This window comes from Dipodomys spectabilis, unplaced genomic scaffold (assembly GCF_019054845.1).
Source record: "Dipodomys spectabilis isolate Male_0828 unplaced genomic scaffold, ASM1905484v1 ptg000001l, whole genome shotgun sequence".
In the NCBI taxonomy this organism is placed as follows: domain Eukaryota; kingdom Metazoa; phylum Chordata; class Mammalia; order Rodentia; family Heteromyidae; genus Dipodomys; species Dipodomys spectabilis.
In genome coordinates, this window is record NW_024870678.1 from 17617394 (window position 1) to 17634346 (window position 16953).

Consider the following 16953-nt stretch of genomic DNA (forward strand, 5'->3'; position numbering starts at 1 on the left):
CATCTCAAAATAGCTGGAATTTTTCCTAAAACACTAAAACTGGTGAGACTGATAGTGACAATACTTCAGTTTGTGTACACCAGACTAGTACTAGAGCCAACCCCTTGCTCAGGGTCCCTCATTAACTAGTTGAAGTAGTAGAAATTATAGGTGGGTCATAGAAATTAAGATCCAAACGGTATATTTTTTTAAACAAGTTCTCTTGGATTTAGGAAAAACTCTTAGTTTATTCTTACAAATTTTCTATTCATGTCTTAAAATCTCTTATATTTTCTCATATTTTATTAACCTTATCTTCTCTCTAGTCTTATTTTTAACTATTTTTATTAAGCATCTACTGTGTGCATATCACTTTAGTATGCATGAAAAACACTACAATAAGAGACTAATTTAAAACTGATAAAGTTTTATAAAGCTATTTCCAATGCTGTACCAAGAACCTTGTTACTTTCTGGAGACAATAAATATAAACAAGGTAGGATTCCTACCTTGGAAATGGCATTGTGAGTATCTGGAAAGAACAGTCTTTGAAAATCTAGCTATGCTTCTTGTGGTTCTATAAAACAATGTTTAAAAGACAACAGAATAGAACTGAGAGAAAAGTTTGTTCTCTAAGGAAAAAGAAAACTTCAGAATTGAGATGAAAGGGAAAACCAAAGAAAAGAGGAAATGTGGAGTAATACACATGCAAGGAATACTAAAAATCTGTTTCTCAGAAAACAGGAAGCCTTCATGAAGAAGCATTATTTAATATTAAATATTTATTAAATTGAGAAATTATACCCCTCTCTGTTTTTCATTAGTTTTTTAAATTTAATTTTATTATCAAGGTGATGTACACAGGCGTTACAGTTACATACAGAAGGTAATGAGTACACCTTTTGAACATTGTTATCCCCTCCCTTTGTTTTTCATAGTCCATTTATATTGGTCTGAATCCATATGATTGTTTTACGTAGAAGCATTTAATTTTCTAGTATACTGGAACTAGAATTAATGGAGGGAATCTAAGAAGCAATCACTAAACAAAACAATTTTTTTCCTGTGATTTAACTAAATAATTCACTGGCTAATGTGTGAGAGGAAACATATTAATAAAAAATGGGGAAGAAACTTCCCCTTTTCTACTTATTCTGATCAAGGAACTATTACCACTATATACTCAGTTCCTGCACATGCCAAATACATATACTTGGCTTGTATGTATGTATGTATTTTTAGTGTATAGTATGGAAAGTATTTTGTTAGTAGTATAAAATAAATATTCTATTATATATCCAGTATAGTTCAGTGTTTTTAGTTTCATTGTATTTGACGATGAAGTTGATCAGTAACAGAAGGGTGAAACTAAGTGGCACCATTTTCCTCAGACTAACTCTTATCTATCATGCGATTGCCTCCACATTCTTAAGATACATGATGATCAAAGACAAAAGGAAATAGAGAGTAATAGATGTTTAATGATGAAAGGGATAACATTGATCAAGAGTCATTGTAGTCATATACTACTTTAGTTGAATGTCAATTCTTTGTACAACTACTTAAAGATAAAATAAAGTTGAAAATAATAAAACCCAGTGGAGTATTGAAAATCTTTTTATTTAAAACAGGAAGCCTTCATTTGGAAGAACTGGTCAAGAGAAACTATTTCATAAACTGAGAGATTATACTTTTTGCTACTCCTTACAGTTGCTCTATTTAAAAAAAAATAGAGTTCATTAGCCTTCATCACTTTAAACACAGGAGATCTCCAGTAGTCTTTTCCTCTAGAGTGGTTAGAATGGTGCAGATGAGAAGGTAAAATGAAGATTATATGGTCAGTATTCCTCCTACCCAGACATATGCATTGTATGACTGTTAATTTTGAGGGATGTGTCTTCTGGTTGTGAATATACTCTCTCTTCACAGGAGAACGTTGAAGGAGAAGATTGCAGTCGTTGCAAATCTGGCTTCTTCAATTTGCAAGAGGATAATCAGAAAGGCTGTGATGAATGCTTCTGTTCAGGGGTTTCAAACAGATGTCAGAGCTCCTACTGGACCTATGGCAATGTAAGAACCACCTTGCATTTTCCATGCTGTTCTATAGGCCCCATCTTTGTTACTGTATCTGTTCTTTGGGAAGAAATGTTGAAGACTGTACAGTGTGCAAGATTAGCATATGAACAAATGGAAACTAAGCCTTTTCAGCTCGAAGCCTACAATGCTGCAGTGCAGAAAACATGAGATAGTGGCATTAAGAGTTGCAGTTTCTATCAAGATGTTATTTATATAAATTAAGAGAAAGTTGTTCTGTTTCATTTTTGTCTGTTGTGACACGAACTCAGGGGCTGGGCACTGTCCCTCAACTTTTTTACTCAAGGTTAGTGCTCTACTACTTTGAGCCACAGTGCCATTTCCAGTCTTTTGGTAATTAATCAGAGAGCCCCTCCACACTGGTGAGGACACTGTGTTTTTCTTGGTCAGTCCACTGATGTCTCTTGCCCAGAAACACTCATCAGACACGTCCAGAAACAATGTTTAACCAAATACTGACGTCGTACTCTGTGTCCCAATCAACACCAAATCAACCAAAACTCAAGGTGATATTTTCCTTTTCTTTCTCTTTGCTTTATTTTGACAGGCAAGAATAAAGACTTGTGATGAAATTACAGCAACTAAATGCTTAGAATTTTATTTTTTTGTCATTCTTGGAGCTTTTCTAAATAGTATGTGACTGCCTTAAGCCTGAACTGTCTGCCTAGAAACAGAAGAATGCATGCAATGGTCTGTTCTTTGCCCTTAAAGTTTTGATTAGTAGAGTGTAGCTCTTTCTTTGAGAGAAAGAGAGAGAGAAAAAAATTAATAACATGCTATTTTATTTTTGAAAAATAGTTTAAAAAGATTGGGTTTCAAAATAACAGAAGCATATTGGGTGTAATTCCCCAGCACATCTCTGAAGAGTCAGCCACAGTGGGCCATACCTGAGGGAGAAGACTTAGACTGTGGGAGGCTTATGGGTGGGCCTTGTGGTCGTTAAAGCATTATTGTATCCGACCTTTTTCCTCAAAGAGAAATGCCAAAGAAAGGAGGAACTGTTTTCTTTTTTATGAAGCAGAATTCCTTTCTAATTTTCTGAGCCTTTCACTTTAACTGCTGTGGCATGTGTTTTAAATTATACTGTATGCATGTGTTCCCTATAAAATTAGCCATCATGACCCATTGTTCCACAGTTCTTCCTTTCATCACATTTTAGAGGCCTGTGTTCCATATTAGCAAATAGCTTTTAGGGAGAATTATGCATTTTCTAAACACCAGCTTTGTTACATATTTGATAACACTTATTGTATATTTAAGGCTATAGGTCAATATAAAAAAATTCTTGGGCTAACAAAACAAGTGGCCAATTGTTTCCTATGACATACATGTCACATGTGCATGATACACATCCCAAAGACACTCTTTTTGAAATCAATATACATGTCACGATGGTCATATTTGACATACATGTCATAGATGACATACATGTCCCGGATGATGCACATGCCACCTGTGATGCCCATGCCATGACTGACATGCACATCACATATGGCACACATGCCATAATGACACGTGCAACACAATCAACATGCATGTAAAAATGACATGTATGCCACATGTGACAGGAATATCATAATTCACAAACATTTCAAAACTGACACAAATGGCAAAATTGACATGCATGTTACAGTTGACATGTCAAAATCAATACACATTCACAAGTGATACACATGCCCAAACCAACATACATGTCACAATCAGCACACATGTCACAAACATCTCACCTCTCAAAATTAATATTCATGTCACAAATGACATGCACGTCACCCACAGCATGGATGGTCTAAGTGACAAACAATATACACATCACAATAGCCACATTTGGCAAAATTGACATATATGTCAGACAACACAAGTTAAAATCCACATGCATATCACAAATGGCATGCATGTCACAATTGACACACATGTCAAAATCAATGTGTGTTACAATATGCACACATCTTAAATGACACACATAACAGTCAACATACATGCCAGTATTGACATGCATACCACAGTTGGAACACATGTCAAATTTTGGACATGTGTCAAAATTGACATATGTAACAAATGAGTCCTTTATCACAACTGACCGACATTCCACAATTGACATGTATATCACAACTGGCATGTATGCATGCCACACAAAACATGCATGTCACAAAGTAAATGACACTCATGTCAGAACGGACAATTGTGTCTGACATGTGTCCCAACACACATGTGTCGGGGGACTGACACACATGCCAGAGACAGACACACATGTCAGAATTGACATGGCACACATGTCAGAAATAACACGTGTTGGGGCTGGCACGCATGTCAGAATTGACACGAGTGTCAGGCATGACACACATGTCAGAATTACCATGTCTCCCAACTTATTGGGGTGGGCACACATGTCAGAATTGACGTGGTGCACATGTCAGAAATAGCACGTGTGTTGGGACTGATATGCATGTCAGAATTGACGTGTGTCCCAACACGCGTGTCAGAATTGACATGGCGTGCATGTCAGAAATGACACGTGTGTGCCACAAATAGCATAGAGATAGGAGTCTCATGGGCTTTCCTGCCTGGGCTGGCTTTGAATGACGATTCTTAGATCTCAGCCTCCTGAGTGGTTAGGATTATAGACATGAGCCATTGGTGCCCAGCTGAAAAATTCCTTATACTTTACATGCATAATACCTATTACCCATTAATCTTTTGCTATTACTGGATGCTTCCTGGGCCTTTCAATATTAAAAAGGACACTAAATTTGGACATCTTCATTATTAGTTGAGCTGAAAATATTTGAAGTATTACTCATTGTATAGTAACATAGCATAAAAATATCTTTCTAGCTGTACTGGTCACTGTACTCTCTACCCCTCTGTGCAGAGAGTACTTCAAGCTGCTATTTAAAAAAAAAAAAAAAAAAAAAAAAACATGGTGGGAGGAAAATGGAGGCTGAGAAGAATTTCAGAGAGCCACTTGACTAGACTTCACAGCACAGGGTATAGGAAACAAGCCTGAGAAAGAGAAGTACATCCAAAACCAGACTTTCTGAGCCATAGAATGTTTTACTTGGAGAGTTACTGATGGATTAGGAACAGCAGAGGAACACGATCAGAGTTGTGTTTTACAAAAACGGCTATTAAAATGAAACCATCTCCCAAATACTTCTTTTTCAGCTTTGATCAGCTAACTGATCAAAAATACAAGTATCATTTTTTGCCTCTGTTGCTTTTAAGTCAAGTTTGAAACATTATGAATCATTGCTGATAGTACTCTTATGTCTAGATATAAATAGATGTATACATTATCCAAGGTATCACTCTAAACGCAGACTGTGAAAAATCAACAAGGCAGGGGCAAGTAGTCTAACTTTTTCATTTTGTTTATAGAGGCCTACTCCACCATCCTGACAGCTCTTTTGACATATTAAAGTTTTATAGCTTAGCCAGAGGCAGAGGGTAGTGGCATCCAAGCTTTGATTGCTAGCATGTAGGTCCACTGAAACCCACTCAATTCTTTTAGATGCCTAATGGGTCATGTTGGAAAGGGAAAAAGAAGAGTCATTGTACCTATACTCTAGCTAGCCAATGAGGTTTTTCTGTTTGCTTGATTGTTGTTGTTGTTTTTAATATGCTCTCTTTTTTTTCTCTCAAAAAAGCAGCCTTAACTATTCCACAAATTTGGGATATGCAGAATCAAATAATCTCTACATGAAGAAAAATGTTAAATATTTCAGGCACACATTGTTACCATTCCCATTTTGCTCCTCTTCACCTACAACACTGAGCTGGGCACACATGTCTAGTACTGATAGCAGCAGCTTGCAGCCTCAGTAAAAACCATGTTGTCCTGACCCGATAGTGGCTTCAGTTCCAAGTATAATAGTGTGCCAGGCCCTGTTTGGAGTATAAAAATGGCAAAGTGACTCTTTATTCTTCTTTTAAAGCATCCTCCTTGTGAATATTACTGTTGGAAATGACTTTACAACTTGTGGGAGAGCGAAGTGCGGGGGGGCAGAGAAAGCAGGAGAAAACAAGGGAGGAAGAAACAATCTTCGATAAGAATTGCACTCATTTCCTTACTTATGTAACTGTAACTGTTCTGTACATCACCTTTACAATAAAAGAAAGAAATAAAAAATAACTACAAAATAAATACCAGAACTGTTAGGACAGATCTATATAGATTAAAAAAAAAAATAAAACGACTTCTTTTCCTAGTCTAGTGGTCTATGTTATGTATTGCTATAGCACTGTTGACCCTATGGGAAAAAATACAGTGTTGTTGGTTGTTATTGCTACAGACTGGTGGGCTCCAATGCCCTTAAGCATTAAAGCAGAATTGTTCTATAATTAAGAGGAGAGGAAATACTGAATGAAAAGCTACCTTTCAAGTAATTGTATATTTTTTTCCTCAGTTTTACAAATACATATGAAATTCTTTGGGGATATTTTGTTTCCTTTATAAATAACAAATTACTAATGAAATGAAAAAGAAAAATGAAATGCGAAGTACATTTATTTGATAAACTGGTATAGTCCATGTATAACTTTGAATGACTTTCTTCTTTTTTTTAAGTACTTAAAACTGTTTTTTAAAATGCAGAATCAATACATGCTGATTGTTCTGTAGTGTCATCAAAACCCTTAGAAACATCACAGAAAGGTTGAGGATTGGCTGTCTATATGAATACATACGATGAGTTAATGACACCCATGGCACTTATTTATTGATTTATTGGAGTGTTTATGCTATTTTTATTTTACAGTAATAGGTACTACAAAGAATATGAGGAAGAAAGTAAGCCAATGGAATATTTTTTTGTAATTAAAGACAATGTGTTTTCTCTAAGGTGCAAGGCATGCGTGGCTGGTCTCTGACTGACATCTCTGGCCATACACAAGTGGCTCCTCATGAGGATGACCCAGAACTACCTCAGCAAATTAGCATCAGTAATATGGAGGCCAGGCGGGCCCTGCCTGATGACTACTATTGGAGTGCACCTGCTGTGTATCTGGGAAACAAAGTAAGTCTTCATAGTGCTTGAATCTTGCTGCTCTTCTTTAACTGATCAATCACAAGAGTGGGCTTCATTTAGAATTTCTTTACAGAAACATGAAGTCAGATGCAAACCATGTTGGATTGCCAAAACCAGTTAAATCAGACCAGTTGAACATTTCTCCCATGCCAATTGGGTGAAATTTGTATAAAAGGTATTAATGGGTCAATTCTTTGTATAGTTAGAGTCATATGTAAGAATCTTAAATGAATGAGTAAGTTAATGAAACTCTAGGCTATTGAAGCATAGTATAGATATTGGGGGGAAAATGTACTATATTTGTTTGAAAATCCCTGGTTTTCAAGTAGTTGATGATAGGACAGGGAATTTTCCTTGTTTTTATCCTATTCCATTTCAAAGCTGACTTGGAAGGCAGCTACTTATCTCCCACCTGGTATGAATGTTAATTGGAAAATAAATTTATTACATAACTAATTAAATGCTTGCTATGAAGCTTATGTAAACACCATATTTCCTCAAGAATGGATAGAGAACTATCTCGAATATGCCAGATTGAAAGCAATGTTGTTAAAAACCTACTCGTGTGTCTATAAAAACATATAGGGATAAACAAATATAGGCGCCTCAGAGATACAGGCTTTTCCATTTATGGCTGTTTTTCTGCTTGTACTTTGTTTTTATCATCTAAATACTCAGAGGGTATGCCATATCACAAAGCAGTTTATGGATATAATGCGTCTTGGTCAGCGTCACCCCTTCAATATTCTCACCCTTCTTTGACCCACTCCTTCTCCTTCTTTTCTTAATTTTGTGTAAATTCTTGACTGCATCCTCCATATCTTTGCCCCTTCATTCCTCTACTGAATCTTGGCCCAAATCTTGTCCCCAACCCCCTTTTAGATGTACCCACTTCCTTGTATTGATTTTGCTGGGCTTTCAGCTAGTCTTTCTAAAAGATTATACTATTTGAACTCTCCACTTGCATATTGTTCAAAGTGTTTACCGGTGGATGTTTTTCTTTGTTGTTGATTAACTCTTTCTGGACAGGAACCTTAGTATTTAGAATTTTATTTTATTTCACTAAAAAATTGGTTGGAATCTAAGTTTGGTGTCTTAATCTTGTGAATGCTTACATGTGCTATAAAAATTAGTGCTTTGCCAAGCATTAAATTGTCTTATTACTTCAGTAATGCATTTAATTTTATAATAATTATTATTAATACTAGGGTTTGAACACAAGGGGCCACTGATTTCCCAGGTGAATGCTCAACCACTTGAGTACTCAGCCTTTTAGCTTTAATTTGTTTTTGATGTAGTTTCCTACTTTTGCCTAACTGGCCTTGAACCATAATCTTCCTATCTCTGCCTTCAGAGGTTTTTGATGTAGTTTCCTACTTTTGCCTAACTGGCCTCGAACCATAATCTTCCTACCTCTGCCTTCAGAGTAACTCAGATTATGGGGATGTTCCTTGACACCTGACTTGTTTTGGATAGTGTACTGTAATTTTGCCCAGCATGCCTTGGACCACAATCCTGATCCTTGTATTTCTACCACTTAATTAACTGGAATTATAGGCATGAGCCATCCTCCCCATCCTCATGCTTTTGCCCCCAGGATGGCCTCAAATTTTGATGCTCTTGTTTCCACCTTCCTAAATTTCCTAATTATACCAGAAAGTGTGATGAAAAAAGTCTCTTGGTGAACTTGTGAATTTAAATCTAGATGTAACCTAATATAGTGTTGCTTTTGATGAAATCTTCATTTGTTAAATAAGGTATATTTATACTTATTAATTCTCTTGCATGTCATTTAAGTATTGAAATAGAAAAACAGTCTCAGATGCTACTCAGTGAATGGGAAGTGGTGACTTTAACTGATTGAAAAGTTTTAACTCATGGCTAGGTTCTCATTTCTAACAGGTTTCTAAATGCTATTATGAAAAATGAGTAAATGAATAAAACAGGTTTTCAATGAACATGTATTTTAAAAGAGACAGCATATGTTGCATAAAATTCAATAGCTGTAATAAAAATCCAATTAAACTTTTATTTGCAAAGCCCTTTACAACAAGAAGTCATTTCATTCTATTCTATTTAAAAACCTCCTATATCCTCAACAAGAATAAAACAGCACATAAGTTTCAAATTTCTACTGCTTAACATTGCCAAAAAATAAAAATAAGCTATCACTTTTTTTCATTTTACTGCTCAGTATTGCTCCAAGAAGGGATTTGGCTCAAAACTAAATGATTTTTAGAGGTCTAACTTTTGAAAACCAAGGTAAAATTTATTTAAAGGTAGATGATAATAAAAACTGCTGTATTTTCCATCATTTCTTCTTTGGTCATATGCTTTTTCTTTCTGTTGGCTGAAAATCAATCTGACAGAAGGAAAGCTAGCAAATGGGGTATTAAATAGCATCAGAGCAAAGAATTTGGACATCCTGCTTGTCATAGTCATTGGTTTCCAAAGATAACTTCCCTTATCCTGGCTGAACTGTTCCTTACCACCACCCACAAAGAAGCACTTCGTATTCCATTACAGATTACTTTCACATGAAAGAGCTGTGCTTGCCTGTGCTCCAGTTCCCATGAACAAAATGGTGGTAACAGAGTGTGCAAATTGTTTGAATATGGAAGACATTTTTTAGTATAATGTGGAAGCCCTCAGTGGTTCACTGTCAGACGTCGCAGTATGAATGAAACAATTTGCCTTAATAACTGAGCCATATAAATTTTTGATACTACAATAATACTGCAAGCTCTCAGAAATTACCACACTACATCTTAACTGTCATGTCACATCACGTAAATTATAGTCATGATGACATGCTTAGCTTGCTTGATTTAATATCTCGCTAAGGAAATGGAAAAATTGTAGGGCCTTGTTTGCAAATTCAATAAAGCCCCTTTCTAAACAGTTGAAGTTCAATTCTTTACCAGCAATTGCTGTTTGACTCCAAGCCATTGCCAGAACCCAACAGTAATAGTATAACAAGAGACCAGTCAGCATCTGCTTAAATAACAAATTTTATTGACATCCATGAGTAGTAAGCTGTGGCGCACCAAAACTCCTCCACTTCTTTTTGCTGTTAATTTCTAAGTTGAAAAAGATATTTATGATAGGCCATTAGCAGTTTCTAAATATTTAGGGAACTAATTTTCAAACATTTTCAAAGTCAATTGGTTGGTTCAAAGGCTACTTGTATCAGAAAGGAGAGAGGCTGTGTGAACTCCTAATGGGGAAGCTACTTTTCCTTCTTCCATTCTTACAAACCTGACCCCATATTATAAAATTATTGCCACATGGGATGCATTTTGCTAATATGCAAATCTGTCTGTGTGTAAATATAACTCGTGAATGCAAGCCAAGTTAGTAAAGCATGTTTTTTATCCTGTGGAATATTTTCACAATTTTGCTCTATGGAATAAGGAAGTATATGTAAATGATTGTAAGAGTATATGTGGCTAGCAGATGAGACCCAGAAAATCTTAGCATATTTATGTACTACCTATAAAAATATCTCACAATCCCAACTATGAATTAATTCTTCCATAGTAATCACAATTTTTTAAAAAAGAAACATCTCTGAGTGAGTGACTATTTGGCACAATTAGTGATTTATTTTTATGTAAAATTTTCACTGCATTCTTGATAGTCAAAGTAAGTGAGCCACCCACAGGTCTGAACAGAGGCAGTATTTTATTTTAAAAATGTTTGGTCATGGTGATGCTTGGTGTTAAAGCATTTGTGTAAACAGGCAACCAGACAAGGAGGAAAGAGCTAGAGGACAAAGAATTCTACCAGTTATTCAAGGCACAATTTGGGAATTTCAGAGTTGGGGTAATTTACTGCTATAGTAAACTAAATGCTACAGTAGGAACACTAAAATAGTTATTTACTTAAGGTTACCCTAGCGGTTAAAAAATAGTACAGCTTCCAAAAGCAATTCTGCAGCTGTAAAGTTTTCAGAAAATCTGACTTGGCCTATTTGCTTTCCTTTCAACATTCCCCTGAAGGTTTGAAATTCTGTCCCTGAACATTATTAAATTAATCTTAAGTGATTTGTTCTTTACAAAATGATTCTTATTTTACAGAACATTATATTATCTTTCTTTTGTTAGCTTAGAGAAAACTTTTTAAATTGTTTCCTGTAGCTGCCAATAATATCTCTATAGCCTGGCTTAAGATGGGCGTTCTGAAAGCCTGCTGACATAATAGCATTGGCTTCTGAAAGTAATCTCCGGTAAACTCCTTTGTTGTACTTGCTTGACTTTCAGTTCTACTTCGAAGAGCACAAATTACAGCTGAGGATTTGAAGGCGATTGAGGCCTGAGATTTACAGAATAGGCTAGTTTTTGTCACATGAAGGGAGCTCACCAAATACATTGTGATGGATGCTAAATGCTTACCACCACAAACAAACAAACATTAAATGTTTTGGTTGTTTCTCAGAAATGGCCTGTGAGTTCAGTTTTGTGTGTGTGTTTGAAGATGATTTCACTTTTTTGTTTTTGAATTCCCAAAAAGTATGATCTACCCTCTTCTCAGTGACATCATTTGTACTCATGTTTTGTTTTGTTTTTATATCCCCCCAAGTTATCCAGAAGTGGAGCTTAACAACCACTCCACCAATGTACAACTCAATGTAATTTAAATCTTGGGTTGGTTAAAATCATTATGTGTACAGAGACAGCCATGTTCACAAAAGGAAAAAGGGTAAATCAACTGTTTTTTTTAAATTTATTTCATAAATCAAATCCTATCAAGAATTATTTGGAAATTCAGGAAGACTAATGAAAAAATGTACCTAGAATAAGCCAAATAAATTGCTAGAGGTAAATGAGAAAATAAATATTAAAACACATCACCAGAAAAGTTAAAAAAAACACTTATCAGTTAAAGTTATTAGGGCTCACCATGCTAAATTTCTCTTACATATCTTTATTTCCCTTAATTAAATTTATTAAGCATTAGTTCTCAAATTACAAATTATGACATGAAATTATATTTTAATATTTATATGTATTCCCCCCAATTCCACTGTACAGAATGAAAGGTAATAGACACAAATACCAGCTTTACAACTGAAGAAATACTAGGTAGGGACCATTTAGGTTAATAATGTGGTGGTAAAAAAATGAAGACATTTACTTAGAGATTTCAGTGTGGTTCTGTTACGTGGTTTGCAGCAAAGTAGTTTATAGCTGCATACATAGGAATTTACTGTTGAGAACAAAGAAGACAATGGTCATCCTAATTCTGCACAGAACACATGTTACATATTATATCCAGCTTATATGTGGATTTCTTTCTTCATCTCTGTCAAGATACACAACCAAAGACATTAGTTCCTAAACAAAGAAATAGAGCCAAGGTTAGAATCCAGATGTGTTAACCCTTTTCAATTAAGATTTTTTTCAAACAATTATGTTTATTGGTTTTTATGAATTATTTAGCTTTCAAGCCACTGGTCCAAAAAAGTATAAAAAAGAAGCAATAAAACAGGAGTTTATTTAAAAATAAATAGAAGAGTAGAAAGCAAACATCAACAGAAGGAATAGAAACCACAAGATTTTATAAAACTCTGGAAAGATTAATCAAGTAAAAAGAAATGTTATGTCAGAAAATAAATAAAGAAGTATATAAGAGGTGACACAAAATAAAGAAGTATCATAAACCTGCATATCATAACTTAATTTGAAAAATTTAGAAAAATGAATAAAATTCAAGGAAAATGCAACTTCATAAATTGATTCAACAAAGGAAAAAATCTGTAGTATTTTTAGTCTTACACGTTTTACTAATTATAAAAAAATGGAACAAAAGAAAATTCCCATGCAAAATCACTCATGAAAATAAATGCAAATACATTAAGCAAATATTAACAGGTACCATTGGTATGAAAATAAATAAACTAACATATTTGAGTTCAAATAATGACCCGTGAATATGTGCCAATGTCTCAGTTTCAAACCTCCATACTCTAGGAATGTTAGGTGATATATATTTGATGTTTAAACTTCTCAGCCTTTGATATTTTGTTATGGCAGTCCAAGCAAACCAATATATATATATCACAAGATACTAATTCTTTAAAATTTTCATAGTCTTCATTCTTGGTATAATACATAGCAAGCAAATGTCAATCCTCTTTAATCTGTAAGAAGTCAAAGAGGTTGTAAACAAGTCTAGCAACAGTCCAACAGAAAAATGAGCAATAAATATGAATGTGTAATTTTCTAAAAAGAAAGTAAAAATGGCTCTGAACTATATGAAACATTGTTCAAACTGTTTCATAATATACTAACTAACCCTGAAAAATCACTTGCTATCTACCATACAGGAAAGATCAATCAATCAATCAATAAAAGGTAGTGTGTTCTATTATTAAAAGTTTGAGGAAAATCACCTCAGAAATTGATAGTTGGATATCTACCAACTTATAAAACAAATTTAGAAATCACCATCAAAGTTACAAAAGCACATATTGTTACATATATCTCTTCTGGTAACTTAGCCTACAAGTATATATAAATTAAATGATGCATATGTGAAGTTATTCCAGAAAGGTGACTGTGATGAAAATGTCCATCCGTGATAGCATGGTTAAATAAATTTTGATATAACCATGTAATCAGACTCTGAAAGAAAAACAACTAATTAGAAAAGAAGCATATATATATATATATATATATATATATATGAATAACCAGAGTTATATATATATATATATGAATAACCAGAGTTCTATATCTATCTATCTATATCTATATTTACATCTCTCTACATATATTTTTTTGTGTTGGTTGTGGGGCCTGAAGTCTTGGCCCAGGTGATGTCCCTCAGCTCTTCAGCTCAAGGCTAGCGCTCTACCACTTGAGCCACAGCACTACTTCCAGCTTTTTTCTGCTTATGTGGTGCTAAGGAATCAAATCCAGGGCCTCATGCATGCAAGGCAAACACTCTACCGATGAGCCACTTTCCTAGCCCACAGAGTTATATTTTAAATGGTTAATCCTAGATGTAGAATAATGTGTGGGTATGTACACACACACACACACACACACACGCACACACACACATATATATATATATATATATATATATGACTATCATATGTTTTAAAATGGAGAAAAAGTGATATATATATATATATATAAAATTATAAAGTGACCTAGCTAACATTTTAATATAAGTTGAAATTAATTTTCCAACACTGTTCTACTGTACTCACTCAAAAAATAGCATTCTCCAATTTTCCACATAGGATATTTTAATTTAAAATACTTTATTTTTATTTATACATGTAGTTTGTTATGAATTTCTACTATTAAATTGTTGTTTCAGTGTGATCGCTGAAGTATTAAGTGTTAGGTTCTATCTGCAGAAAATGGTTGTCATGCTTAATTAACCACAAGATTACACAACAGTCTTATCTTTCCATATTTCTTCAGGAAGTTCAGTTATTTGCAGAGAAGCCTCTGGGAAAAAGGATAAATATGACATCTGTATTCTTGAAGTGTCTTATCACTTCCAATAGTAGCAGCTAACTCTTACTTTGTTTTTCTAAGACTCTTCTTCTATTTGCCTGGGTATGAGATTACAACCAGCTAATATCTAACACTTGCCACACTGAAAAGGGAGCTATATGATCGGACCCCAATCTGAAATGTGATGAATTATTAAACAGGTAGTTTGTGGGTGATTGAAAATTACCTGCAAAAGAGTGCTTATCTCCTTGAGGCACATCGAAAGCTAACGGAATTGAGCCAATTAGACTGACTGTCTCTTCAATGAGTTGTGACCTATCAATGGTAATAGCTTATTATGATGATAAATGAACCCATCTCTCAAACTGAAGCCTAAGTACACACTTCAGCAGTTTCCTTGAATCATGAGGCCATTACCTCTCAGCTTCAGATCGACAGCAGTGACAGCACGGAGCAGAGAGCATGCATGACTAGACACGGATGATTGTTTTACTCAGATGAATATATTTACAGTGATTTAAAAAAAATGGGCCCTTCTTGTGCTTTCTGGTTGATGCCTGAAATATTTACGGTGTACTGCTTCACTTCCTTCATTAGAAAGAAACCCCTTCCTGCCTGTAATATTCAGAGATAACTGGATTTAGGGATTTTTTTTTGTTTTGGTTTGTTGCTTGAATCTCACTCTTGTAGGCTCCTAATTAAGGAATATTTCAGGATAAAAAATATCTTCTTATAATGAAGAACCATTTAGTAAGTGAATAAGTATTTTGGAAAAAATATAATTTCACTCATTAAATTCAGTTTCATTTTCATGTATATTAGAGCAACTACTCAAAAGATTCCTTTTTATTTGTAGAGAGGGTTTATAAAGATCAATAGTTTACAAATCATTCAATTGTAAGTGCTCTATCTTATGGAGATGTCAAGAATTCTTGAAGAATTACTGGTTTGATCATTTCTAAATTCTCCTGTAGCTGTCTCTATGGTGTTATAAAAAGAGAGTGAGAAAAATGTCTATTTTAATAACTGAGCAGTCTTTTGATTCTTGATAAGTCTGAGGTAGATTTAGCTTTCCAAAATATATTCCTGAAAATACCTATCGGTCAAGCAAGACTAAGTTTATGAAATTATTGACATGAGGGGGAATAGCACTTTTACAGGCCTGTAGTAGCAACTTGGAGATGAAGTAGTGGGGTCAATGGATAAAGTTTGTGAGCTTAGAGGAAACATTGAGTGGTTTCAAGATTGATTTTACATGGCTGGAAAATGTTTGTGACTGGACAGAATTTATTGTATAGCAGCTTTGCATTTGTCAGCAGAGTGAGGCACAGGTCTTGAATCATGTTGTAAAGAGCCTGCTTGCTATTAGTCTTTAAATAATCTATCTGGGTTTGATCATGTTCCAGGAACAAAGCTGTCTTGGATGTACTCACAGAATTGTTTTAATAATAGGGATTGCAAATTATGCTTACTCTCAGCATTGTCAAACATAAGTATGATGAAATTTATTAGCATTGATAGTTGCAGATAATAGCAATACTTAATTGGACTTTCTGGGTACTGTTTCAGTGTAAATAATATTAAAACCTACTTTACAGAGTTGCTGTGAGGATTAACTGAATTAACAAATATTCAGAATTCAAGATGCTATAAAAATAATAAAAACATGGTATTCACTATTATCAACTCCATGCATGCCTTAGTTCAGGTCATATTTTATTTCATTGAGAATTTAGAAAAGAGTTCCCCAACCATATTTATAAAGAAAAAAAGAAGGGAAAAGGAAGAAGAGAAATAAAGAAAAAAGAAAAGAAAAAGGAAAAATGTTGGAGGGGGAAAAAAGAAGGATGCTAAGCAGATGATAAGGAAAGGGGAAAGTCTAGAAATAATGAAGAAATGGAGCAGGAAAGGGAAATGGATAGAAATCTACTGAACATAGTTTTTCAGGCATTCAGGCAACTGTCTAGCAGAATCTCATGATCAAATTCAATAAGAGATGGTTTGGTTTTAAAAGTGTTGTTTAAAGACTTCATTTAAAAGTGAAAGTACTTTATTTTGTGCTTCCCTTCAAAACAAGTTTAGAGGTTAAAATTTGATGCTAGTAGCATGTAATCTTATTTTTCTTCTTGATAAGAAATTCTTTTGAAACTACACAGAACACAAAAGAGCAATTATTGGCTAAAATGGTCTAGCAGACACATGGAAGCTGATGGATAGAATTGGTGTTTGAAACAAGAATTTACTCCTATTGGGACCAACTACAAACTGTGTGTCTGGCTATGGAAAATGTTAACTATGCTAGGAATGAAACCCACGACAGCTTGAATCCTTATATCTAGCCAAAACAAAGTTTAACCCCACATCCTTGACCCAAACCAAGC

General features: G+C 34.5%; 1 protein-coding gene across 1 annotated transcript in view; it reads left to right on the top strand.

Annotated features, from left to right (window-relative positions):
* The window catches only part of Lama2 (laminin subunit alpha 2), a 556565-nt gene that overhangs the window by 246200 nt on the left and 293412 nt on the right, over nt 1-16953 (top strand). The window contains exons 12-13 of the mRNA XM_042696100.1: nt 1909-2049; nt 6912-7085. Of these exons, the coding sequence (XP_042552034.1) occupies nt 1909-2049; nt 6912-7085 (315 nt within the window). The remainder of the gene's footprint in view (nt 1-1908; nt 2050-6911; nt 7086-16953) is intronic.